This window comes from Alligator mississippiensis, chromosome 11, assembly GCF_030867095.1.
Source record: "Alligator mississippiensis isolate rAllMis1 chromosome 11, rAllMis1, whole genome shotgun sequence".
NCBI classification, from domain to species: Eukaryota; Metazoa; Chordata; order Crocodylia; family Alligatoridae; genus Alligator; species Alligator mississippiensis.
The window spans coordinates 47,524,646-47,549,867 of NC_081834.1; the positions used below are offsets into that span (position 1 = coordinate 47,524,646).

Sequence of the window (25,222 nt, forward strand, 5' to 3'; positions counted from 1 at the left end):
CAAATCACAAAGCCTCTCCTGATCTTTCTGTTCCATCCAGTAGCTGCCCTTTCTTCCAGCTCATTGATTATCTTAGTTACTGCATTCCTTGAGTACCTTGCTAATTGCACTCTTGAATCAAGCCATATTCATTCCCTCTCAAGGCCTGATACCCTTTCCCTGTGATGCACCCTGTCTTTTGCACTGCCAAGCTGAGCAATTTCAGCTGTTTCTAAATCTTCCAGGAGTTATGGCAGTTAGCCCTTTCTAATCAGGCTAAGAAGGCCTAAGCCTCTGGCTCAGCTGTCGTGACCACTGAGGGAATGCTAATATTCTCAAAAACAGCCCATCACAGAGCAGCTCTTCCTGTATTGTCTACTGCTTCCCCTTGCAGCTGAATACAATTAGCAGCTGGTAGTAATGCTTCTAGTTTACAGTTCACCAAGAAAGTTATCTTCAAGTGCAATTGAGCAATGGGGTTGACTAGATGTGGCATCAAGTTGGATAGATTCGTTGGATTACCTGCACTGGTTCTCATGAAGTACCTTAACTAGAGGTACACAGGTAAAGCACTGAGACAGATCATCTGATATCTGACAGAGATGGTAAAAAGTCATCTCAGTGCCATCCATATTTGTGTATGTTGAGCCCATTAAGCTAACCCCCTTCTTATTCCTGGCCCAGACAACTCCTGTCTGTATCCTCTCTTTCTGCGACAACAGGCAAGGGGACAGCAAGGGAAGACCAGGAGGAGAATTCCCAGCAGCCTTAGCCTGATCAACCAGAACTGCATGGGGTGTTACTGGGAGGAGCTGAAGGGGACATTCCCCACAGTCATAAGCAGGGAGATGCCTGCAAGGGTCAGCACAAGCCAGAGAGGCATCTGGAGAGAAAGGCAAGTCTGTGAAGTGCAAGGGAGATCCCAGGGTCTTGGGAGGCCAGGTCATGAGGGAGCACACCCATGGGAGCACTGTTTCTTAGCCCTGGTCACCCACCCACATGTCCATAGGGGCGAGAAGCCATATCTATACCCTGACCGCAGGAGCCACCTCAGTGACATATCCAACCTGGCCCAGCATGAAAGGAACCATGCAGGGCAGATGCCCAACTGGCGCATGAAGAGTGGGAAGAGCCATGGGCAGAGCTCCCACCTCCTCCTGCACCAGGTGTCCTACCAGGCCCCAAAAGGCTTACTGCTACCTTGAGTATGGGGTGAGCTTCAGCCAGCATTTGAGCCAGACCACCCACCACTGTGTCTACGTGGAGGAGAGACCCCACCACTGCCCTGACTGTGGAAAGACCTTCTGCTGGAGAGTGCTCCTATCCCAGCACCAGTGGACCCACATTGGGGCTAGACCTTACCCATACCCCAACTAGGGTGGCCATCATAGAGGACAGTCCAGTTGTCCTCTGTTGGTATGAAACTGGACTCCTTTATGTCCTCAATTTTTCTCTTAAAGAGAAAAATAGAAGACATAAAGGCATCAAGTTTCATATCAATAGAGGACAGAGGACAGAGTAGCAGAAAACTGGAATGTCCTCTATGATGGCCACCCTAAGGTAGGGCTTCAGCCAGCAGTTGAACTTCAACAGGCAGTGGGGGAGAGGCCCTAGCAGTGTGCCGAATACAGATGTACCTTCTGCAATGCCTCTAACCTGGCCAGGCATCGCTGGGTCCACACAAGTGCAGGGATGGGAGAGACATGGGTGAGGATAGCTCTGCCCCTTGGTGCTAATGGGGAAACAGAGGCAGGTGGAGTCTTTATGTGAGGTGGTGCAAAGGCAGACACTGCTTCCTTGAGTCTCCTCAGGGCTGAGCTTAATGGCAAAGTGCATCTCTGCATTACCCTTTGCCTTCCTAAGGGTGACATCTACCCCTCTTCATCCTAGCTATCTATTGTCCATCTACCTACCTACTGAACAGATCTGGCCCAGGTAAACTTGTATTCTGATGCACCCCCAAATCACCCACACTGCTGCAGGCAGAGGCAGGGGTGCAGGCCACAGTCTGGTGGGGAGGCAGAGTGGCATGGTGCACCAGGCAGGCGAGCAGTGTGTGGGAGCAAGGCAGGCAGACTGGAGCAGGTGCCACTGTGCCTGCACATGCCCAACCCGACTCCTCTTGGGAGGTGCGGGGTGGACTGGGCTGGGCACTGCTTCTCCTGCCTGGGGCAGGAATCAGCCAGGGCTGGGTAGTGTTTGCGATTGTGTGTGTGGCATCCCTCTGACTACAGAGCCCTGGGTGGTTGCCCATGTCACCCACCCCTAAGGCCAGCTCTGGTGCCTGTCTGTCTGCCTATCTATGATATTTGTCCATATGTTATTATCTGTTATTTCATCTTAAGTATATACTTAACCATTTTCTATATATAACTACCATATCTATCTATCCCTTTACCTATGGTATCAGTCCAACATGCCTATCCATCAGATAGGAGCTATCTGTCTGTAAGTCAAGTCAAGGGGACTGTGTCATTTACAGGGCTAAGGACAGTGGTTGAGTTCTGTGAAACTGGGGAGGGATTCCATGGAGAAAGCAGAAAAGATGTGGAAGAAAAATATGGGTTCATTTCTGCATCGAGCAAAAATTGAGGTAGTAGCAAAGTGTAGACCAGTGATTCCCAACCAGGGAGCCATAGAACCATGGGCTGCCACCAGATCTTTGAAAGGGTGCCACGAGGTGCGAGGAAATAAGCAGATCCATGGAGGTTAAGGCTTGTCCCTGCCTGGTCGATCCCCCAGCTCCACTGCCCAGATCCTCTGCAAAGAAGTAAGCACTGTAATCTATAAATTTAGGTTTTGAAATTGGGTGTTATTCAATTCACAAAAGTTATGGAGGGTGCCTTGAGTCCAAAAAGGTTGAGAATCACTGATGTGAGACCTTCACCCTGCAGGACTTGGCTAGTCAGTCCAAAGCAGAGGAGATTGAGATGGATAGGAAAATAAAAATAGAGGGAAAAATAAAGTGTGGTAGAAAGTTCTTGGTAGAGAAGAACCCCAGTAAAAGTGCCTATCTTTGTCAGTCCAAATATTGTGGTGATAAACATAGGCCATAAAGCAGGCCTGGCATAGTAGAAGTTAAAAGATACAGAATTGAAGTTTGGTGGAAGGCAACAGGATGCACCAAAATATGTAGAATCTATTCAAGAGCATCCTGAGATGGATAGGATTAGTGCTCTTTAGTTATTGATGTTGATTTGTTTAACCCTACATTATCCTAGCTGTTGGCTACTCTGATCACATGGCTGACAGTATGAATAAAGGCTCTATTAAGTCTATTCTCACAGGATAGCTGCATGCTTATTCACACCACAGTGTGGTAGGACCTAGTCAGACCTTGGAAGCAACAATAGTGAACAGCAGCTTAAACCACAGAGATGGGCAGTTCTGATTTATCTTTCCATCTATGCCAATTGTTTTTATTTAAAACAAAATCCCAAAACCTCAGCTCAAATCTTTTTCTGCAAGTGAGGCATTTATATAGGGTCTCGTCTGCATGAAGTCTGATGGGGAATGAGGTGGGAGAATTGGGTGGAGCTGTCCCCGTAGGCAGGGCCTGCATCTAGCCTCAGATGGTTTCTGGTTCTGTTGCTGAGGTCTGTCAATCCCTATGTACCCCACATATATGGACCCTTTCCCAGCTGCTACTCTCCAGCTTGAGCTTCCTCTGAGACATGTCCCCTTTGACTCTTCCCTTAACATGGGTACTTCAATGAACCAGGTACTCTAGAGAGAGATAGCTCTTAGAACTGAGCTTTTGGGGCCTGGGGCTATAACTGCACTAGAAACTTAATTCTGGGGGAAGACCAGGGCAGCAGCCCCATGTGCTGCCCTTGTTGGGGGGCACAAAAGCAGTCATTGCCTCAGTGGCTGTTGATCACACCACTGCAGTCAGCGTGGTAGAAGCTGGCGCTGCCCTGAGCACCATGCAGCTGCTCTGAGCACAGGGTTGCATGGCCATGCCTCTGGTCTGCACTGAAGGCAGGAGGTGTGACACCAGCATGTGTTGACCTACCCAGACTGGCAAGGACAGGGGACAGTAGCAGAGAACAGGCAGCCACAGTGAGTTCATGGTAGGCTAGTGACCTGAGTCTGCACCAAAGCCCTAGCTACAGCATCTCCACTGCTGAAGCCCAAGCTGAAGCCAGATTATAGGGGGTTGGGCAATGCTTCTGTGTTGCTGCAGATGCACTTTTGAAAGCAGTGTAGACACACCCTGAAGGCCTGTCGGTGTAGGGAGTTACTCAGGAAGAGCTGTTTTAAACTAATTATACTGGAGTCACTCCTTATGTGGACCGTTTGGAAAAGAAATGTTTTTTTGCTATCTTCCTCTAGCACATTGTAGTTTTTAAGGCTTAGTGTGGGAGGGGATTCTACTAAAATTTCTCATGGGTAACATATATCTGAATAAACATTTTCATAGTGGCAGAACCACATCCACACTCAGAGATGTAAGAGTATCAAAGAATCAAGCTCCTAACTGGGTGGTAAAACTGATGAAAAATCTATAAATAAACCGGGACTTAAGTAGGTTTTTAGCCCCCGCTGGGTATCCTCCTTGCTATTTCTTGAACCCATTTACAGCATTTAGGCTCAATCCACTTTAAAAAAAATCCATTAGCACAGCTATGACAGAGAGAGGTTGGTAAATCCACACCCCTGCTCTACGTAAAACTTCTGGGAAAGTTTCTACTATTCCATTACCTGCCCCGCCACAGACTTTATGGCTTTGTGCAAATCACTGGGGTGCCAGAAGTGGGGCTGAGATGGAACTGAGGCTTCTCGATGCAAAGTTATGATCCTCAAACCCTCTGTTCAATGGCACCGCAGCTTTCATTTTATACATGCCCAGAAGCACCTTGGTCCTGACAGGGCTGAACAGCCTGACCTTATCTCACCCTTATCAGGACAATCAGCTCAGTATCCCCTCTCCCTTCTCACTCCATAAAGCAAGTTCTGAAAACACCTGTTGCTGAAGGCTTCGCATGAAACACAGTGATAGCTACCACAACACAAGAAGGCAAGGCCCCCTTTTATACAACTGCTCTGTGCATGCACATAGGATGTGAAAAACATGAGTTTGAACACCGACCTGCTGGGAACGCCCTAACCAAAAACTATTAGATAGGGTGGGCATGGAAGGGCAGGGGATACAGGCCACCATCCCACATGTTAAAGCTGCTCCACTGTGTGTAGAGGAATTCGAGACTCACTGTACCAGAAAGAAAGCACAATTGTGAACATGGCTGTCTAATCCAGTTGGCAGGGTATTCCTCTGGGAGGGCTTATCTCCTGGGTTGCGGCTCCTGCTATCCAATGACTGCTTCCTGTAACATACATACAGGGTGCATCTATATGTGCATCTACTGCGCAGTAAGTTACTGTGCAGTAAGCAGTTTTTAGGCCGGCATCTACACGTGCAGCCGTTAAAGTGAAGTAATGTTGTGTGTGGACTAACTTGGGGCTAAAGTTAGTCCCAAGTCAGTCTGCACATACAGTATTACTGCACAATGAGGCATCTACACATTTGTTACTGTGCAGTAACTAATCGGGCATAAATTTGGTACCTGCATGATGCAGGTATCAAATTTATGCCCAAGTTGGCTTAAGTCGCCATAATTACTATGCAGTAAGGACATGCACATGTAGACACATGCCCTTACTGTGCAGTAACCTAAATGACTGTGCAGTAAATGTGCACATGTAGATACACCCACATTGTCTTGGAGCAAGTACTGGAGCTCAAGGTTCCCCAGTCCACATGTGAGTGCCCTCACCACTGAGCTACTGCTGTATGAAGAGGGAGCACCACAACTTTGTCTTCCAGCCATGCTTTAAAAGAGCAACTCCTCTCTATTCTTCCAGGAGAGTCTGGAGGCACCTGCCTTCAGGAGAGGGATCAGGGCTGAGTGTTCCCCGGGGAGGGAGGGAACTGGTCCTCATGGCACAGAGGAGTCACAGGGGCTGGAGAGGACAGTGGACTTTCAGACACACACCACATCCTTAACATCCCCTGTCAGCTGGCTCCAGGGGCCTCCTGCTCTTGTGGATTGTGTGACTGTGCCCATGCAGATATAGGGAACCTTAGCACTGACCTCCGGTTTCTGGAGCCCAGTCCTGGGAACCAGGGCTATGAACACAGGGTACTGGAGCACTGAGCTGCACAGTGCCCCGATTTCTCTTCAGACCTAGCCCTTGGCTTCTCCCATCTATATAAAGGGGGAGAAGCCAAGGGATCCTGCTTTCTAGCCATGCCCTCCCTCGTAGAAGTGATGTGCAAATAAATGCATTTAAGAGCATGTTTCCAGTGCACCAGCTGCATAGCACAGAGCTCATGGTTAGCCAGCTGGTTCAGGGACCACAAGCAATCTAGCTGCACTAGGACACAACTCTGCTCAGACTAAATTCCCCTGCCAAAGCGATTGGGGAGCAGGGAGAAATATTCAGCCCCTGTTGCCTCTAGAGGGCCCTGGCTATTGCTAAGGGGAGGCTGCTCTCTGCATCTGTGCTTTCTCTATCCCGGATACCGGGGCTTGTCTTCCGGAGCAAGACAGTGGCTGTTGCTGCCTCCATTGTGGCCGGGGTTAGGAATAAGCAGCTGCTGTTTTCTTGCTGAGTGCACTGTGAGACTTTTCATTAAAGCTCTAGCCCCAGGGGAACTTTCTTCCGTGGCTGGAACCAGCCCCCCAGGGCAGCCCTGGGCTCTGCTGACACCAGCTTCTGAGCCGGAGACTCCAGGTAATGGAGAGAAACATCAGGGAAAGCGTTGGGGTGGGCAGGACAGTGGCTCTCTGCACACACAGTCCCTCTGCACCCATCTCTGCTCCCTCACTGACGCACGCAAGCTCTCACTTCTGGCAGGCAAGACAAATGCCCCAGAGACAGACCAGTGAGCAAGTGCTCCAGACATGGGGGAAGGAAAGGGGCAACAGGAGCAGTAATTGGAGAAAGCAATGACTGGCTTCTTGCTCTGCCCAGTTTTGTCTCACTCCCTGGGTGCTGGATACAGGGCGCATCTACATGTGACGCTACACCACCATAGCGATGCACTACGGCGACCTAGCATCCACAAGTGTCTACACATGACCAGCAGCTACTTTGCCATAGTGGTGTGCTCCCCCGTTATAGTGCACCGCTATGGTGATGTAGCTGCTAAAAATAACCGTGCACCGCATGTACGGCACAGTACGGGTGGTTAGCACACCATGCTTTACTTAATGCACCAAGCATGGCGCAATAACAACATTACTGTCAAGCAATGTGTAGACGTGCCCACAGAGTCATGATGTCCTTGTCAGAAGCCTCCAAGCCCTAGTGCCAGGGCAGGCTGTGGGCTCTTAGGCTTTTCCCCACAGTCTCCTGGCCGCCAGGGATCAGGTTACTGCAAACAGTCAGTCTGTCCCTGCCCCTTCCTGGCTCTGGAGCGTATTGAGAGGTTGAGAGAGTGTTGGAGGAGTCCCCTTCCCCCATCCCCTCTACCAGGTCCCTGGATGCTGCCACTTTCTGGAGCTTGGTCAGACACCCTGTGGGTGTGTCTACACGTGCATTTATGCCGGCTTAAAGTTACTGCGCAGTAAATTACCAGGCAGTAAGCAGGACTAGATCAGTGTCTACACACACAGGCATTAAAGCATGTTAATGCTGTGTGTGGACTGACTTGGGACTAAAGCTAGTCCCAAGCCAGTCCACACACACAGTGTTACTGCGCAGTAAGGTGTCTACACATGCGTTACTGCGCAATAACTAATTAAGTGTAAATTTGATACCTGTGTGATGCCCAAGTTGGTGCAAATCGCCATACTTACTGCACAGTGAGGGCATGCATGTGTAGACACATGCCCGTACTGCGCAGTAATTTCAGTTACTGCACAGTAAATGCGCAAGTGTAGATGCGCCCTGTCAGTGGGAGAATATAAACTGTCCTGGCAAGTTTGCCTGTGGTGGCAATGAGCCATAAAGCCCAGTCTGTGCTGTAATGAGCCATAAAGTGTTATTGCAGCATTGCAAAGTCAAGGACACTCGTCTTCAGGGAAAGAGCCTGGGATAGACAGGGTGTGATATGGATTAGCACCTGCTCCTGAACCCTTCATTGCCCTTCTTGTTGCAACAGGCTACAGAATAGCATCCCTGTTTCACTCTAGATGGTCCCTCTGTCCCCTGTCCGGTATTCCTGAGTCAGGGGGAAAGTCACGTGCAGGTTGGCAGAAGTGGTTTTAGTGAGGTACCGGTGCAGCAAGGGACAGTCCATTCCCAAGGGAAAAAGGCAGGGGAAGGGAGCAGGGTAAGTAATGCCTGCTAGATGTTAGGTCATTTGAGGTCTGGGTTTTAGGGACAGGCCCACATGGGAGGGAATAGAGATCCCTCTCCATTTCCATCTACATAACAAAGAGGATATGTCTACACCATCAAAGGGAGGTGCAAGGAAGGCTGCAGTGAAGTATGTCACATGCTCTATCGGCTACATCCAGTTTCCCTGAGACCTCAATTTGACTAGGTATGCCTGCCCAAACCCTGAAACACCCAAGACCCAGCCCCTCACCTCACTGCTATCCACACACATTTTTAGGCCTGGGACAAGTTCTGAAGTCAGGGCTGCCCTCCCTACCTGATGCTGTAACAACAGACTACTTCATTCTTTTAGTCCAACATATGAAACAAGGCAAAAATGTCCTTATTATGGTTTTAACATACAAAGCAGTATTCTGTGAAAGGCATTCATCACCTTCTAACATACTGGGCCAGTCCAGGCTTCCCAGAAAGCTTGGCCCAGGACAGGTTGCCCTAGCCCATAGGCAGCACTGCTTCTAACACTGCACCTCAGAGGCCAAACACAGTTGATTCAGCACTGCTATTATGGGGCAGCCCAGGAGATGGAAAGACAGGTCAAGCCTGTCTAGATTGCATCAAGTTTGGATGGGTTGAAGGTCCATGGTGGGTCTTCTTGTGGGGGCTAACAGCCACATCTGGCTTGGGACTTACAGGAACCCTAGAGCCTAGGACTGGGAGGAGCTGTTAAGGGTCATCCCCTGTGCAAGTGCAGGATTTGCTGTTCTTAAACCATCCCAGACAGATGCCTCTCCAGCCTCTCCTTGAAAACCTCCAAAGGAGATTCAACAGCTTCTCCAGGCAGCTCTTTCCACTGCCCTTACTGCTCTGACAGCAAAGAAGTTTTTTCTGAAATTTGCTTTGCAGCAGTTTAAACCCATTGCCTCTTGCCCTGCCCTTTGTGGGAGCAGAGCAAGCTGGGTTGCCGAGAGGCCTGAACTATGCGGTTTCTGAAATCATAGACCTTGCAATAAAGTACCATGTCTGTTAGTTCAAAGGTGGTGGCAGACTGCTGTTGATACTTGAGGACAGAGGTTGTGTTGGGTGAGCCTGGGAGACATCTCTGACTGCTCTGGGAGACTAAGACAGCGGTGTCTACCTGAGACAACAGGATTGCTCTCATGGGAGCAGATGCTAAGTGGTGGATCTTGGTTGTTGCAGCTGCCGGTGACCTTGCTAGAGGTGCCTCTTTCACCATGGAGCCATGGGTGATGCTGGATTCACGGCAGAAAGCCCTCTACCGGGATGTCATGCAGGAAAGCTATGAAACGCTGATGTCCCTCGGTAAGGCTTTCGTTTCTGTTTCTTCTCCCCAAATAAATCCCTTTCTCTCCCAGTCCTTCTTTCCCCTCTCTAAGTAGTGCTCCCCAAGATTGAGTGGGGAGGAGAAAGGGTGCAGCTCCAGAGGAACCCTTACCCATGTTAATTGTCTAATGAGTCCTGAGGAAACCACCAAAGACAATCCAAGTTTGCAGGCAGCAAGGGGCTGCCTAAAGAGTGATGTGTAGGATGGGGGACCAGCAGCAAACAGCCGAGGCCTGAGTAGATGTAAAAGCCACAAGTACAAAGCTGCTCAGCATTTCTCCAACCAAACATTTCTGGCTAGAAAAAAAGCAGCCTTTTTTCCACCCCAACTGGTTGTGTCCTCCAAAGGACTGCCAACTCTTTGGGCAAGACATTTTATGCTGCTTTCTTTTTGGGGAAAATCGTTCTCCAGGAATTTGCATGGAAAAGATTCTCCGAGGTTTTCTTCTTTTTTGTTTGCAGAAAAATGAGAATTAAAAAAAAAAAGTGCAATACTGTATTTTAAAAAAAGAGTATCGTTTGCCATTTTTTAAAACCGGACAGTGTATTTAATGGCAGGCGTGATGGGGCCAGAAAGAGAATTGTTGATGGGACAATGAGATTAGGTAGGGTCAGCGAAAGGGAAAACAAGGCGTCCTAGAGATGGAGTGAAGAGAGAAGGACCAGCTGGTGAATAGTTGAGGCATTGCAGAGCTGGGGAAGAGGAAAAATGAGGAAGAGAGGAGAGAGACCCCAGGAGGTGGGGACAGCCAGAGGCAGAGGAGGAGGAGCTGGAGCTGAGACACTTAATGAACCCTGATATCACCTGTTTTTCCCCCACACGAGCACTATTTCCGATTTCTAAACCTGACCTGATCTCCTGGATGGAACGCGGGGAGGAGCCATCTGCCCGGGATTTCCAGGGATGGGAGAGCCCCCGAGGAGTCCACACAGGTGAGCAGCCAGTAAAGCCACCTCCCAGCCCCTCTGCCAGGGTGGACGGGGAGCAAAGGACACAGCCACAAGGATCTCCCTCAGCTCCCCTCTTCTACCTCCTCTCACCTGGGTCAGGGTTGTAGTCAGCAGCAGGCACTGTATTGAGAGCTAGTTGGATGTTTCCAGCAAAGCAATGCTTTTCTGGGTGGGGCAAAAGTGGGAAGATGATGAAAAATGGCTTTTTGACCAAAAGATGTTGTTGCCCAAAATCTTCATTTTGGTGAGTATTCTTAAGCTTTCAAAGATGAAAAAGCAAGTATCTAGATGTGTGTGTGCGTGCGTGTGTGTGTTTTTCAATATTTCCATTGCTTTTTGCAAAGATTTTAATGAAACTGCAATGTAAAACTGAAAATGGTGTTAGTGGCTTTTGGAAACTGGAAAAAATTAAAAAATGAAAAAGAAAATTGAAGGGGGTGGGGGATCATTTCAGGTTCCCACAGGGAATCATTTTTATTTTTGTGGGTTTAAAAAAAAAACAAGACAATATTTTAATCTTTTTGTTTTTGGAAATTCTGGCTGATGCTTTATGGCAGAGGTCACTTCTGGTCCCCCCATCCATCCTGGCTGGCATCTGGCAGTAGTTCTCTTCCCTTTCCCGGAGGAAATTCAGATGGGTTGTGAGGCAGAACTGGTCCCCTTCTCTCTCTCACTCACTCTCCCCTTGGGAAGGGAATAGGGGAACTCAGCTCCTGCTTTTCCCATCTCCCTAAATCATGGTTCCTTCTTCCCCTTCTTCCATCCCCACCCGGAGCAGGGAGCAACTCATGGCTGGACACTCTCTCCATTTTTCCCAGCAGCTGATGGATTGGTGAGTGACAATGAGGAGGAAGAGGAGGATGCCAATGAGGAAGAGGAGGAAAGCCCTGAGGAAATGGGACCGGGCATGTCCCAGAGCCCTGAGCAGGAAAAGAGTCCAGCCAGCTCAGAGGGACTAAAGAAAACCCAACTGGGGAAGAAGCTGGATAAGGCCACGCAGCACAGTGGGGGCCTGAAGAAGCCAAAGGGTGCATCTGCTGCAAAGTCGGCAGCCCTTTGTGGGGACTGCGGGAAGAACGCCCAGGACCGGGTGCAGGCGGGCAGGGACCAGCGCAAGCTGCCCCAGCAGCGGGAGAAACCCTTCCGCTGCCAGGACTGTGGCAAAAGCTTCATCTGGGCCTCGCACCTGGAGCGGCACCGCCGCGTGCACACAGGCGAGCGCCCCTTTCAGTGCCCCGAGTGCGGCGAGAGCTACAGCCAGAGCTCCCACCTGCTCCAGCACCGCCGCACCCACAGCAGCGACCGGCCCCACAAGTGCGGGGACTGTGGCAAGCGCTTTGCCCAGCCAGACGAGCTGGCTGCTCACCAGCGGGGCCATGCAGCCGAGAAGCCCCACAAGTGCGGGGACTGTGGCAAGGGCTTCATCTGGGCCTCGCACCTGGAGCGGCACCGGCGCATCCACACAGGCGAGAAGCCCTTCCAGTGCCCTGAGTGCGGGGAGGCCTTCAGCCAGAGCTCCCATCTCAGCAAGCATCGGCGCAGCCACACTGGCGAGCGCCCCTACCGCTGCCCTTCCTGCGGCAAGAGCTTCTGCCAGAGCTCGGACCTGGCGCGGCACAAGCGGACACACCTGGGCAAGAAGCACCTGCATTGCGGGGACTGCGGGAAGAGCTTCCGTGCCGGCCCAGCCCTGGCCCGGCACCAGCGCTCTCACCGGCGGGAGCGGGCGCACCGCTGTGGGGACTGCGGGAAGGGCTTCGTGTGGGCCTCGCACCTGGAGCGGCACCGGCGTGTCCATACGGGCGAGCGCCCCTTCCCCTGCACCAGCTGCGGGGAGCGCTTTGCCCAGAAGGCCCATCTACTCCAACACTGCAAGACCCACTCGCCTGACCGGCCCTACAAGTGCAGGGACTGTGGCAAGCGCTTCAGCGACAGCGCTGCCTTCTTGGCCCACCAGCAGGGCCACGCCACCGAGAAGAGCTACAAGTGCGTGGACTGCGGCAAGGGCTTCGCCTGGGCCTCCCACCTGGAGCGGCACCGGCGCATCCACACTGGGGAGAAGCCCTTCAAGTGCGGGGAGTGCGGGGAGGCCTTCAGCCAGAGCTCCCACCTCACCAAGCACCAGCGCAGCCACCTGGGCAAGCGCCCCTACACATGCAGCCAGTGTGGGAAGGCCTTTGCCTTCAGCCTTGACCTCGTCATCCACCAGAGGACCCACATGGGTGGCAAGCCCTACAAATGCATGCAATGTGGGAAGGGCTTCACCCGGCACTCCAACCTTGCCAAGCACCAGAGGAGCCACGAGGAGGGTGAAGACTCCTGAAGGACTGGCCTTAGCACTGGAGGGGACCAAAGGGACCAAGGATACGTGGGACACTTGGAAGCAAGCAAGGGTAGTCGGGAACCACATGTGTGCTGCTTGGAGACTCAGGAGAACTGGGGCGTGGTATAAATGTGATGTGTGACAGCTGTTGGAGGTGGCGGATGGTACAAATGTGGCACATAGGAGCTCAGGGGTTGAGGGGGCAGTATCAGTGTGACACACTGAGGGCTCAAGAAAGCAGAGGCAGTGTCAGCATAACACACCACAGCTCAGGAGAGTAGAGGACAGGATAAATGTCATGCTCTTTAGCTAAGTTTGGATCCTGGAAGCAGACAAACAGGGAAAATTACCCCAGCTGAGCACCATACAGCCACATTTGGATTGATTCTGATATGTGAGCTGGCTAGTGCCAAGCTAGCAGGGGTATCCCGTCACTGTGTTGCAGTCTGCAATGTGGAGATACCCACAGTTCAAGGGGGGGACATATGGAAGATAAGAGATGCAGAGATTGGCAAACATAAGTCTTGCTCCTGCCACCTAGGCAGGTGAGAGCAGTGAATTCAATGCACCTGGAATGGTGAAGATGAGAAATAACCTAGGAGGTTGGGAAAGCCAACCCTGAATTCAAATAGGAACTAATGGCACCTCAGAGGGAGTGACTTGGGGAGGGGGATGGTGTTCCCTGGTGCTGAGCAGAGCTGAGAAGGAGCCCAGGGAAGTCAAGCAGACGCATGGCCAAGGTGACCCCCATCAACAAGGCAACAGGAAGATGAAAAGTCTGATAGCCGGCCATGTTTGGGCTGGCAGTAACCACAGCAGGTGATTTCACTTGTGTAGGTCAGGACTCCCTGCATTTTTGGGCTGGGTTACATTTATCATTGGATCCCAGAAAGCCACAGGGCCCTGTCTTTTCCCAAACCCCCGTTAGAAATGTCACCCTCCTGCTTCTGAGAGCTGAGAACTGTTTGCCATCATGTGCTTGGTCGCTTTTGAAGTGCACCATACTGCGTTCAGTTTTCCATGTGGAGCTGTGTCCAGTGGTTCATTTGTAACCTTTCTTGCTTTCTGTTGGGAATAAATACAATAGTGTAGTTTTACCTGTACTACAAACTCCAGACTCTTAAGAAATGTGTCTTTAAATATGGATCTGATGCTCTCTGGAACAGAAGGCTTTTAATTTGCCCTGAGGTATCAAAGTTCCTATAACCCGGCAAGGTCTGATAGGTAAAACTCTCCGAGGATTTCTGTGGAGCACTGAGTTGGTTGCCCATGAGAGTGAGATGGCACGCTCTCCAAAACTGGGGTTGACAACTAGGGCACGGTTCATAGGCTAAGATTTTCACAAGTGACTATTAATTTTAGATCAGCACTTCTCATTCCAAGCCAGAAAATAGGTCTCCTTACCATCCTGTAGTGCAGACCTTGTCTGTCAGCATGGATGACGTCCTTTTATCTTGTACAACTCCCCAAGTTTCCCTCCATTTATCCTAATCACTGTGTTTCTTTCCTTTTCCACACCACCAAAGTATGTAGGCTGAAATGGCTAAATGGTGAGATAAGATGCAATAAGAAAGATAATAAGACTGTAAGAACAATTTCACAAATAACAACTATTGGTGAATGTTTATGAACAACATGTTCAAGGTAGTACAGATAGGTTGGGAGAGGAGAGGAAGATCATGTTGCCAAGAGATCATTGAATACTGAGGTAGTAGGTGTCAAATTAAGAGGAAGACCCAAGAGAGGATGGCTAGATCAAATAAAGGATGGTATGCAAATAGGAAATATATCAGAGGCCCTTATCAATGCTAAAATAGCATGGAAAAGGATATTTAAACTGTGACCCAACCATGCATAAGGATAAAGGTGAAGAAAACCAGGACTAGGGATTTTATTATTTACCTTACAACACTGGAAAACAGCCTTATTTTCAGAGGGGCAGACCACTGTTCAAAAGTCAAGACCCTTTAACATGCCTCATGCTGAACACCTAAAATTATTGGTCACTTCTGGAAAATCATGGTCCAATTTTCAGTTTCTCTGACAACAACAAAACAGTTTGTTTTTTAAGACATTATTGGCAGACAGAATTTTCCAAGAAAATTTCAAAGGCCTGGCCAAGTGTCACCTGTCTAATGATGTCCTCTCTTCACTTTTACATCATAACTGCCACCACATTAGAGACATACCAATTTACCAATACTGATCAAGCTAGAGCAGTACAACTTCCAGGTGTAGACATGATAGTAATGGAGGTAGCATTTTAAACTGATTTATAGCTTTGTGCATATGGAAACTCTTGATCTGGTATAAAACCAGGTTTATGCCAATTTAGCTTCCCCTGGCAAACTGGTGGTAGATACACTGATTTTACCCATTTCAAACCACAAGAGCATCTACATGAGGGTTTGTGCTCCAGGAATTAAACTGGCTTTTAACCTGATTTTAAATTAGACTTATTTCACTTCTGTGCATACAGGAGACCTTAGGAACTAAATGTCATTTTTAGATAAATGACTTTAAAATGGATCCTTTTTGCACAAATACTTGGAGAGCTCCCATGAGGGAGCAGTAGGGAAAATGCAACTATTACTAACTGAATGATTCAGATGGGGAATTAAGACACACAGGCCTACCTGGAGGACATAGTTACTTGGAAGGTAAGGATCTGAGCTTTGCTGTGGCTCAGATATGATCACGGGAAGGCATTTGTTATGCCCAGAGAAATGTGGACCTAGGCCCACCAGGGGATCTATAAGCCTCCCTTAATCAAGGTGGTCAGTACAGATTCTGGGGGGTACCTAAAAAAGAAAAGAGGGATGGAAGTGAAGGTCACAGGTTTATAACCAGTTTTCCAAGCAGAGCAGAGTACAATGGCTAGTGCCCAATACCTCTTGAATGTGTCCAAGGAGCCAGTGGATGCTGCCCAGTGAAACTCTTGCCCGAAAGCATGAGCAGAGGGGAGATTGGAAGGCAGCCCTACAGTCAGTAGAGTTCCCCCTGGCAATAACCTCTTTCCTGGTCCGGCAGATGGTGACTTTGGCTAGAGCCAGAAGCAGGTTGACCAGGAGGTCCCAGGACTTGGTGGGGCCATGAATGGGACATGCATAAAAGAAAAGGTGTGGGGAGAAGTGCAGCCAGAACCTCAGGAGGAGGTTCCTACGGTGGTGGTGAAGGGGCTAGAGCCCGGTGCACTTGTGGTAGGCGTTCACCAGGGTCTCCCCCTGTTGACAGAAGGGGCAGGTGTTGGGGGCATCTGTAAAGCACTCCAGATACACACTTATGGAGATGGCTCCATGCAGGGGCTGCCACTTAGAAGGAAAGGAAGCTGGGCTGCAACTCTGTGCGGAGGTAACCTAGATGAGTTTACTACTCTAGGTTCATGTTGGGTGCAGCCTGAATGAAGGTAAAGGGGGTAGAGGCTGTGGCTTTACAGCAAAACTCCTCCAGTTCTCAATATTGCCAACCCCAAGTATTAAAAGGCTGTGAGTTTGGTCCCCCTCCCCCCCCCCCCCCCAACCTTGACTTAAACACACACACGAACAATACATTTCTAGGTTTGTTTGGCTTTTTAATTTGCCTCTGGGTTTATTATTTTTTTAGCCTTTTCAGGTCATATTTTCAAGCTCTTCTCTGCAATCAGGAGGGCTGCAAAATTGTCAGCTGAGATTATCATATGACTCCAGTAGCTGGGACTTTAAGATAAAGACCAAATAGCCCAAGACTGGGGATAAAGACCACAAGCATCAGCAATGCTGGGATCTGCTCATTACAGCCCTGGTCCAGCCAGATGAAGGTCCTGGCCATGCCCCCTTGTCCATCCCCCTATTATGGCCCCACCACGCAGGAGCAGCCTATGTAAATGTTCACTGTGTGGCTAGGAAAGAAGCCATGACCTCTCTTCTGTCAGGCACCTGCCAGACACCATTATGTACACCAAGGTCTCTTATGAACTAGGGCCAAGCTGAAGACCAGGGAGCTAAATCAACAAGGCCCAATGCTGTAGTGTCGGCTGGTCTGTACAAACGTACAGCCTCTGGCTTGGCACCCAGGCTCCCTTGTATGACACCCAGGGAGAGCTGCAAGGAGACTCTCAGCCCCTGTCCCCGATCAGGAAGCTGGCAAACTAAGCAGCAGGAAATGCTGAGAACAGGGACCCAGACCCCACCTCTCAGAAGTCCTTCAGTACCCCGCTCAACTCAGGGTTAGCGCCCGTGAGCCCTGTCCTCATATTAGACAGCTGTTCTCATGAAAATCCCAAAGACTGGTCCCTACATTAGACCCCACAGCCCAGGGGTGAGCACACTCACCCGAGTGGGAAGACCCGTTTTCAAGCCCCCACTCCAGCTGCTTCAGGGCACAGACTTGAACTAGGTTTCCCTCATCCTAGGAGCACATAAAAAAACCCTATAGACACTGGGATGTGCTGAAATAAGGCTCTCCGAGTCGGCCTTATGGGAGGTGTTCTGCCTTGTGATAATTAAATACCCACCAGACCAGGGAAAGAGCAAGAGAGAAGCAAGAGACTGACTTTGCTGACCAGTGGTTTTGTCCAAGGCCTGGCCCAACAGGCAAGTCCTGACAACATCTTTTGGATCCGGGCCCATATGCCAAGGCTGAGACATGACCTGAGGCTGCAAGTGGCTTGATGGTAACAGGATGCCAAGCACTGCACATGCCCAGCTGTAGAAACTTAGACACCAAAAGGGTGAGGGCACAGCTGGGCAGGGCTTTTTAGTATCTTGGGCACTTAAGCCTCTATGGATTCTGCCCCATATGTGAAGGAGCCCTCCATCTCAACCCAGGACTTAGGAAGACAGGCTCATGGCCGTACTTGGAAGCTTTTTCCAACAGCCACAGAGTCAAGAGCCATATTATTATCTGAATGAAAATAACAGAGGTTGATGCAAACAGATGCTGGCAGGGGCTTGGGCCCTCAGACTAGGCCAATAGGTCCAGGAGTAATGTTTTCAGAAAGCATTTAAGTGATTCAGGAAGGTAAATTCTCAGATAAATTCCAGAACCGAAGTTTCACTGATTTGCAATGGGACAAGGACTCCTGAGTGCTGATGATATGGTTCCCATGGGAGCTAGGCTCCTAAACACCATGGAGGACCTGGGCCTTTGGTACACATACAGGCTTTTAACTTAAGTGGGTTTCAGATTTTTGATTTTTAAGGAAAACTTTTTGTGTGCTTGGACAAATTAGCCAGATCAGGTCCAAATTCATCATGCAAGAACCATATGTGGCCCTGCTACCGGCAAGTAGCACACGAGCCTGGGGCTTCAGATACTTCCAAATCCTTTGGCAGGCATCCTACATGCAAGCCCAGAGGCTTGGGGTTCAGATGCCGCCGAGTTTTGCTTGCTCTAAGCCGTGTTTCAGATTTTTTACTGTAGGTTATTATCTGGCTTTGAACCTAGATCGGCTGAGCTCTAGGGAACACTGAGAGGGGTTTGCTGTTTTACGTGTTCAAGCAATGGCAACATTTTTAATTGTTTTATTTTTTCTGGTCAAACAGCACAGCAGCAAGCAGGGCCTCATGTTTACCACCATCAGTTAGAGCCCTGGCTCCTACCCAGAAGGGTGCTCTCTAGCATCTGCTCCCCGGCCTTACCCAGGGACCCTGGGCAGGAGGCTCTAACTGGGATTTTATGCAAACTGGGTTGGGAGTAGGTGTGGTGCTAGCAAGAGAGCTGAGCACAGGTTGGGCTGGGTTGTAATGATTTGTGTCATGCTCCAGCTCAGCTCAAGGTAGCTTCTGCTTTAGCAACCTTCCCCTTAAGGTGTACAAAAAGTCCCCACTGCTGACTTGGGCACCCCCTAACTGGAAAGCAACAGGAGTAGCTTCATCGCATCACAGCCTGGTGGCAGAGACAGACTGGCACGGATGCTCCTGTGATGGCACAGCTCCCATCTTCTGCCATCACTTAGGCCACAGCATCCCTTGTCAAAGCAGACAGCCGGTCCTGCAGGCACTGGGCCAACACCTTCTCTCTCTGGATGTCCCTGCCAAGCTTGCACTCTTAAAAGCTTGTTTTTTACTGTGACAGACAACTCTGGGACTCAGAATGGTGGGTACTTATTTAATTAAGTGCCCAGGCTCCAAGGATGCCTATTAAACACAAAGCTAGGTAGAGCAAGCTGTCCCATTGCACATCACACCTGAAGATTTGCTGTTACTAAGGCAATGTCCATTGAAGGGAATGCGTTTCCCCACCAGAAAACCAGAGCCTGCATTGCTTTGGCAAAACCAAATGTTTTTCTTGTAATGCTAAAGCAGTTTTGCAGCCTCCTTCCCTGCCCTACCATGGCTTTCTTGTTGTCTTTCCCCTCTCTGGCTCATTTTTTATCCCAAAAAGACCATTGGCTGTTGTCTCTTGATAAAGTCCAAGTGGCTCTGACCCCATCTTGCTGCTCCACCAAAACCAGGGAGGTTCTGTAAATTTTCCTCTAACAGATTTCTGCCCATGCTTAATGGCTCATTGGGCAAGTGTAGTTGAGGCACGCTGAGGCACCCCAGAGAAAGAGATGGCCAGTATCAGGCCTAGCTACTTCAGCCTGCATGCCAGGTACCCATAAACAGCTGGATTAACAGGGGACAGCCTTTCTTGGGAGCCCAAAGTGAGACTCCAGAGCTGTAGCAAGATACCTTCACCACTGCTGCCACACTCCACAGATTTCTCCTCCACGCTTTACTCAGAAGTATATGGTCTATGATTGCTAAACAGGAGATTGTACACCCCTTTAATTTTTCTGTGAAATACAAACTTTCATTTCTACTTGGGAGAACTTTTACAATCTTTCCTCCTATGCCCGAGGAAGGGTACTTGTGCCTGAAAGCTTGCAATTAAAGAAATTGTTTTGCAAAAATTGAGTTGGCCTAATAAAAGATATCACTTCTACCTTGAGTTCTGATCCCTAAAAAAGGTGGCTTCTGTTTTTTTCTCACTAACACACACCCGGACATAATTTGTACATAATTCCCTCCCCACCCCTTTGCTATTATTAATCTGCGTCATTTGTACTCTGCTAGGATCAGGGGTACCCAAATTTGCTGTGGTTTATTTAGGAGGTGAGAGAGCATTGTTTTCTCCCAAACAGACATCTGTAGACCCCAGGTGAGATCAGGGCCTCATGTTACCAAGTGCTACACAGACAGCGAGAGAAAGCGTCCGTCCCAGAAGCCTATCCATCTCAGCAGATAAATAGTAAGAGAGAGGTACCAGCAAAGTGTCCCCAGGGCCTGCACTGGGGGGAGGGGGGTCCCTTACCCTTCTGGTCTCTCTGGGGCCAACCTCCCTTATGTCATTCCTATCCTCTATGATCATGCTGGAAAGAACAGCCCCCTTCTTCTATTGGTCCAATGGTTTCATGTGGGCTCCCAACCCCCACTCAATCAGTGCTCTCCCATCACCTGCAACCTTTCCTTCCTCCTCACCAGAGCGCATGGCAGCAACTTGTCTAGGCTCTTTGTCTTGCAGAGGCTGAGACATGCCATCCACACCCCCACCACAAAAACATTGGAGTCCATTGCTTCTGCCACATCCCACAGCTGCCCATGATTGCAGTTCTCCCATTCCTGCAACACATCTTCTGACTCCCAAAAATCACTGGGTACTAATCCCTGCCCCACACCCATTAAAAATCATTAAGATCAAATCCCCCCTGCCACACTCCCCCAAAACATGGCTCAAACTTGCCTCCACCCCCGAATTCATTTGGGTTCCAGTTCTTTGCAACCCTCTCCTTACCTGCAGTGTCTAAAGTGCCTCCAGCTCTCTGGCAGGAAGGATCAGTTTACCTGTGGTCAGAGCTGGGCATGGCGAGAGGGCATAGCATGGAGAAATGCTTAGGCAACACCAACCCTTCTGCCTTCTCTAATGTTGTGTGTGGGGTGGAGAGGGAGCCCAGGCTGTGCATGTTCACTCAGCCATGAACTCTCCCCTGGGCAGCGCCACCCCCTTCATAAGCAGCTGCAGCTTACCAGGTCCCAGGCTCCCTGCCTCCGTAGCCAGCTGGGTGCACCGGGAGGACAAAAAAAACCAAACAGAGGATGGTATACAATTAACAGCCAAGATGTTTTGTAGGGGGTGGATGGCACATCTAACCCTAATGCAGGATGTCTCTGTTCAGAGGTGTCATTAGGATGAAGTGCAGACATCAGACAAATATGTAACACATGTAGAAACCTGCCTCATTCATTTGCATTGCAAATCTCTCTGCTGCACCCATCCTTAATAGTTACCATTCCACAGAGTGAGGGGTATATTCACAACACATGGGTACATGTGGCATGCAAGCTCCAACCACTACAATGAGGATGCCCAAATTTTGCCCTTTTACAGCAGAAGCCTTCCTAGGCCCAAGGTCTTTGTTAAAAGCCAAGCTCAAAGCCTGGGTTTCTCATAAATCTGAGTTATTTTTAGAAAAGGAGGTTTCTTGCCCTTGTGGTTTCAGAGAAATTTGAAAACGTGACCTGAGAATAACGCACTGGCTCAGAAACCAGGAGACAAAGAAAACAGTGCATTCATTTGGTTTCAGAATTTTTCTTTTTTTCACACTATTCAGGAATTTTTGTGGTTTCACTCATGATTTTTCAGTGCTTGCTGTTGGCTAGCATTGAAACACACCCCCTGTGATTTCCCACCATACACCTCTCCAGTTAAGTCTTTTGCCAGGCACAAAGCTGACAGTCCTTACAATCAGTCACCACCCCCAGGATGAGCTAACATGGGGCAGTCCTCACCCTTCCCACACAAAACATGCAGCCAACATGCTCCAGTGATACTCATGCTGCGTCCGTTGAGCTGCAAGTGGCTCGTCAACTTCACGTTTTCTGCAGAGAACTGCAGGTAATACCAAAAGGTTTTCTATTTTGCTCTGCCTGCCTTGGGAATGATGCAGCATGGCCATTTGAAACATGCATGTACAAACACACTGGTATCCACTAAAGGGGCTCACCACTTGTAAGAAGTGCATTCACCTGGGGCTCTACATGTGGTTGAGGCTCTTTGGTTAGCGCCAACTATTCATACGGCTTCCAAGCCCTCAGGACAGTGTCACTGCTCTTATGTTGACTTGTCCTTGTGGGGTTGCCATCAGTATTTCTAGCACCTTTTGGCTCAGATCAAGTGTAGGGGACTGTGGCAGGGCACTGTGGGTGCCTGCCACTTTAAGACTGGAGATAAGCAGCCAGCAGGTGCTTGATTGCTGCGGCCATTTTAGGTCTCTGGCCACCCATATAAACAGGGCAGGTCACTACTGGTAGAGCAAACAGCAGCATGATTTGGATGTGAAGCTTTCTGTATCATCTTGGAGGTAAGGGCAGGGGCTGTAGGGGATGGATTGGAGACTCCTGGTCCTGGGCATGACCTAAAACTGCACCTTGCAGCCTGGTGGGGCTCTTAGTGGTGTGGGAGCCCCCAGGAAATGCCAGGCCAGTTACCACCCTGGCAGAAAGTGGGTTGGGTGCCTTAACCCTAGTCCTCACCTTTGGGGGTGGGTTTATGTAACATTGGAGGTAGTTGGGGCCAGGCATGGCTGTGGCCACCTGAGCCCTGTGGGGTGTAAGACCCCAAGGAAGAAGCAGGGCCAGGCATAGCTACAGCCACCTGACTCCACTAAGGAGTGAAGCCCTGTGACCCCAAGTGAGGGGGGCAGAGGTGTGGGGCCCCAAGTGAGGAGAGTAGGCCAAGGTACGTCTCCACATGCCTGAGGCTGAAGTTTCAGCCAGAGGCTGAGTAAAGGGGGCTCAGCCCAAGAGAGAGGAGTGAGTCCTGACCCCAGGAAGTCCTCCACTGCTGGGATTCATGGATTCATAGAAGTAGGGTCGGAAGGGACCTTGTAGATCTTCAAGTCCAACCCCCTGCCCTGGGCAGGAGAGAACCAGGCTCAAATGACCCCAGCCAGGTAGATGTCAAGCCTCCTCTTAAAGACCCTCAGGGTAGGAGCCAGCACCACTTCCCTTGGAAGTTGGTTCCAGATCCTAGCCACCCTGACTGTGAAATAGTGCCTTTGGATGTCTAATCTAAACCTACTCTCCAACAACTTGTGGCTGTTATTCCTTGTTACCCTGGTGGTGGGGGGTGTGCTCAGGGGAACAAGGTCTCTCCCAAACCCTGCTGGTCCCCCCCCCCTCCTGCCCTTATGAGTTTTTATAGACTGCCACCAGGTCCCCCCTCAGCCTTCTCTTGCTGAGGCTGAACAGGTTCAGGTCCCTTAGCCTCTCCTCATAGGGCCTACCCTGCTGCCCCCTGAGCGTGCAGGTGGCCCTCCTCTGGACCCCCTCTGCTGTCCACATCCTTCCTGAAGTGCGACGCCCAGAACTGGACACAGTACTCCAGCTGCGGCCTGACTAGTGTCGCATAGAGGAGGAGGATCACTTCCTTGGACCTGCTTGAGATGCATCTGTGGATTCACGATAAGGTCCGGTTAGCCCTGCCAACCACGACCTCACATTGTTGGCCCATGTTCATCTTGGAGTCAATAATGACTCCAAGATCTCTTCCTGCCACCGTGCTCTCGAGAAGGGAGTTTCCCATCTTATAAGTGTGCTGCTGGTTACTACTGCCCAAGTGCAGCACCCTGCACTTTTCAGTATTGAAACACATCCTATTTTTGTTAGCCCACCCCTGCAACCTGTCCAGGTCCTGCTGTAATCTGTCCTTCCCTACTACCGTACCTACCTCACTCCAAATCTTGGTATCATCAGCAAATTTAAACAGGCTGCTTTTCACCTCATCGTCCAAGTTACTAATAAAGAAATTGAACCATGTGGGCCCAAGGACAGGCCATCAACAGGTCCAGCTGTAAATGGTCACTTTGTCACTCAGGCTGGGGAGTAGGCGGTAGCAGGACATGACACTAGTCCCATCACAATTGCATACTCTTGGCCAACTGTTGCCACCGCAACCTAATAAGCCTCTAAAGTGGCACCAACCTTTGAACTTACACAAAAAAAGTATAAGGGATAGGTCAACACTGAGGTTTACCAAATTTGATGAGATCCCTTTAAAAAAAACAACACCCCCCCCCCCCCCCAATCCCACACCCCAATTATGACCACCCTAAAAATATAGGTGAGGACAGAGAGTGCTCGTGAAGGGGCAGAATATTTGCCACTGAGGACAGAAATATTTGCAGTGCTGGCTCCCAGAAAGAAGAGCCGTGCATTGACGGAGATGCTGAGCAGGAGACATTTCTCACCGCTTAAAAGACTCTCCCTGCAGAGTTGCCACTGTAAATATTTTCATAACCTTGTGTACCAATTAGCCACTCACAGAATTGGGCCTCCTGAGTGATCTGCTTGCTATCAGCCTAATGGATCTGTATGTAGAACTGTGTAGTAAGGAGACTGTAAGGAGGTCGAGTGTGGGTCAAATATAAGACCTATAGAGTGAGCACAATGACCTGCTGTCTGGGGGGGGAATGCGAGTTCCTGTGAGACCCTGGAGCACCAGTTGTGGTATGAAGATACCCCAGCTCCCACAACCGGACAGGGTAGCCCTTAGTAGGGATCAGAAGGCAGACCCCAGAGAGAGAGTAGGGCTAGAGTGGCGGAGGCCTGATGTAAAGTACCCTTGACTGGTCAATGCTGGGGCCAAGACCAGAATGGTTGAAAGGGCCAGGGGCTCACTGTGTGGGACGCCCAGAGCTGAGGGCCTGAGATCCGGACTGGCCTTGGAGGTTTGGCCAGGGCCTGTGTGGCCAAATGTCCTGGGGGGACCACGCCTGAGAGGGGAAATGTTTCAGGGAGCTAGACAGCCCAAATGAAGGTGGAGTAGGGTGCCTGAATGGAGGGATCTCAGAGAGGTCCCAATAGAAGGATTCTGAGGCCCAGTGTGAGGCTGGTGAGATCAACAGCTGGATGCCATCTGCGAGGCATGGGCTGAGCAGGGGAGGGGAGGTACAGAGCCGTGGATAACACCCCCTGGCATCAGGGCAAGAATGGGCAGCCTCCCACCTTAATTAACATCATAATTAATTAAGAACAAGGCATGGCAGGTGAGTCAGGTGGGGGGCATGCCTAAAGGCAAGTGTGGGGAGCCCCACTTTGCCACGGGGACATCTGAATCCCAAGACCTCTGGGCTTGAGCCTGCATGAAGGATGCCTGCCAATGGATTTAGAAATATCTGAAGTCCTAGGGTGAGCCTCTGGGACAGAGGAGGCTCACTTGTAATAGCATACAGCATACCTAGACTCCTGGAGGCCCTGGGCAGACTTTTAGTATCAGGCCCCCCTTTGTCAGAGATAATGATAATAATAATTATTTTCACCATTTTCAGGACCCTCTTTGTGTCCGGGCCCTGGGTGCTCGCCTAGTTCACTCATGTCT

General features: G+C 50.0%; 1 protein-coding gene across 2 annotated transcripts; it reads left to right on the forward strand.

The window, feature by feature from the left end:
- The first annotated feature begins 6,521 nt into the window (after positions 1 to 6,521).
- On the forward strand, positions 6,522 to 19,795 carry LOC102567464 (zinc finger protein CKR1). Of its 2 annotated transcripts, XM_014606165.3 has the most exons (4): positions 6,522 to 6,717; positions 9,466 to 9,588; positions 10,435 to 10,542; positions 11,382 to 19,795. In XM_014606165.3, the coding sequence occupies exons 2-4, from the start codon at positions 9,501 to 9,503 to the stop codon at positions 12,881 to 12,883; spliced, it is 1,698 nt and encodes a 565-aa protein (XP_014461651.1). In that variant the 5' UTR covers positions 6,522 to 6,717; positions 9,466 to 9,500; the 3' UTR covers positions 12,884 to 19,795. The 2 variants fall into 2 exon arrangements, with proteins under 2 accessions (XP_014461651.1, XP_019336574.1); XM_019481029.2 differs by lacking the exon at positions 10,435 to 10,542.
- Positions 19,796 to 25,222: the final 5,427 nt, after the last annotated feature.

What these genes read in the sequence shown, in the direction of transcription:
- LOC102567464 (XM_014606165.3), top strand. Translation starts at nt 9,501, where the DNA reads ATGGAGCCATGGGTGATGCTGGATTCACGGCAGAAAGCCCTCTACCGG. An exon ending in TGAAACGCTGATGTCCCTCG is followed by an intron (nt 9,589 to 10,434) that starts GTAAGGCTTTCG and finishes CCCCCACACGAG; the next exon opens with CACTATTTCCGATTTCTAAA. An exon ending in CCCCCGAGGAGTCCACACAG is followed by an intron (nt 10,543 to 11,381) that starts GTGAGCAGCCAG and finishes TTTTCCCAGCAG; the next exon opens with CTGATGGATTGGTGAGTGAC.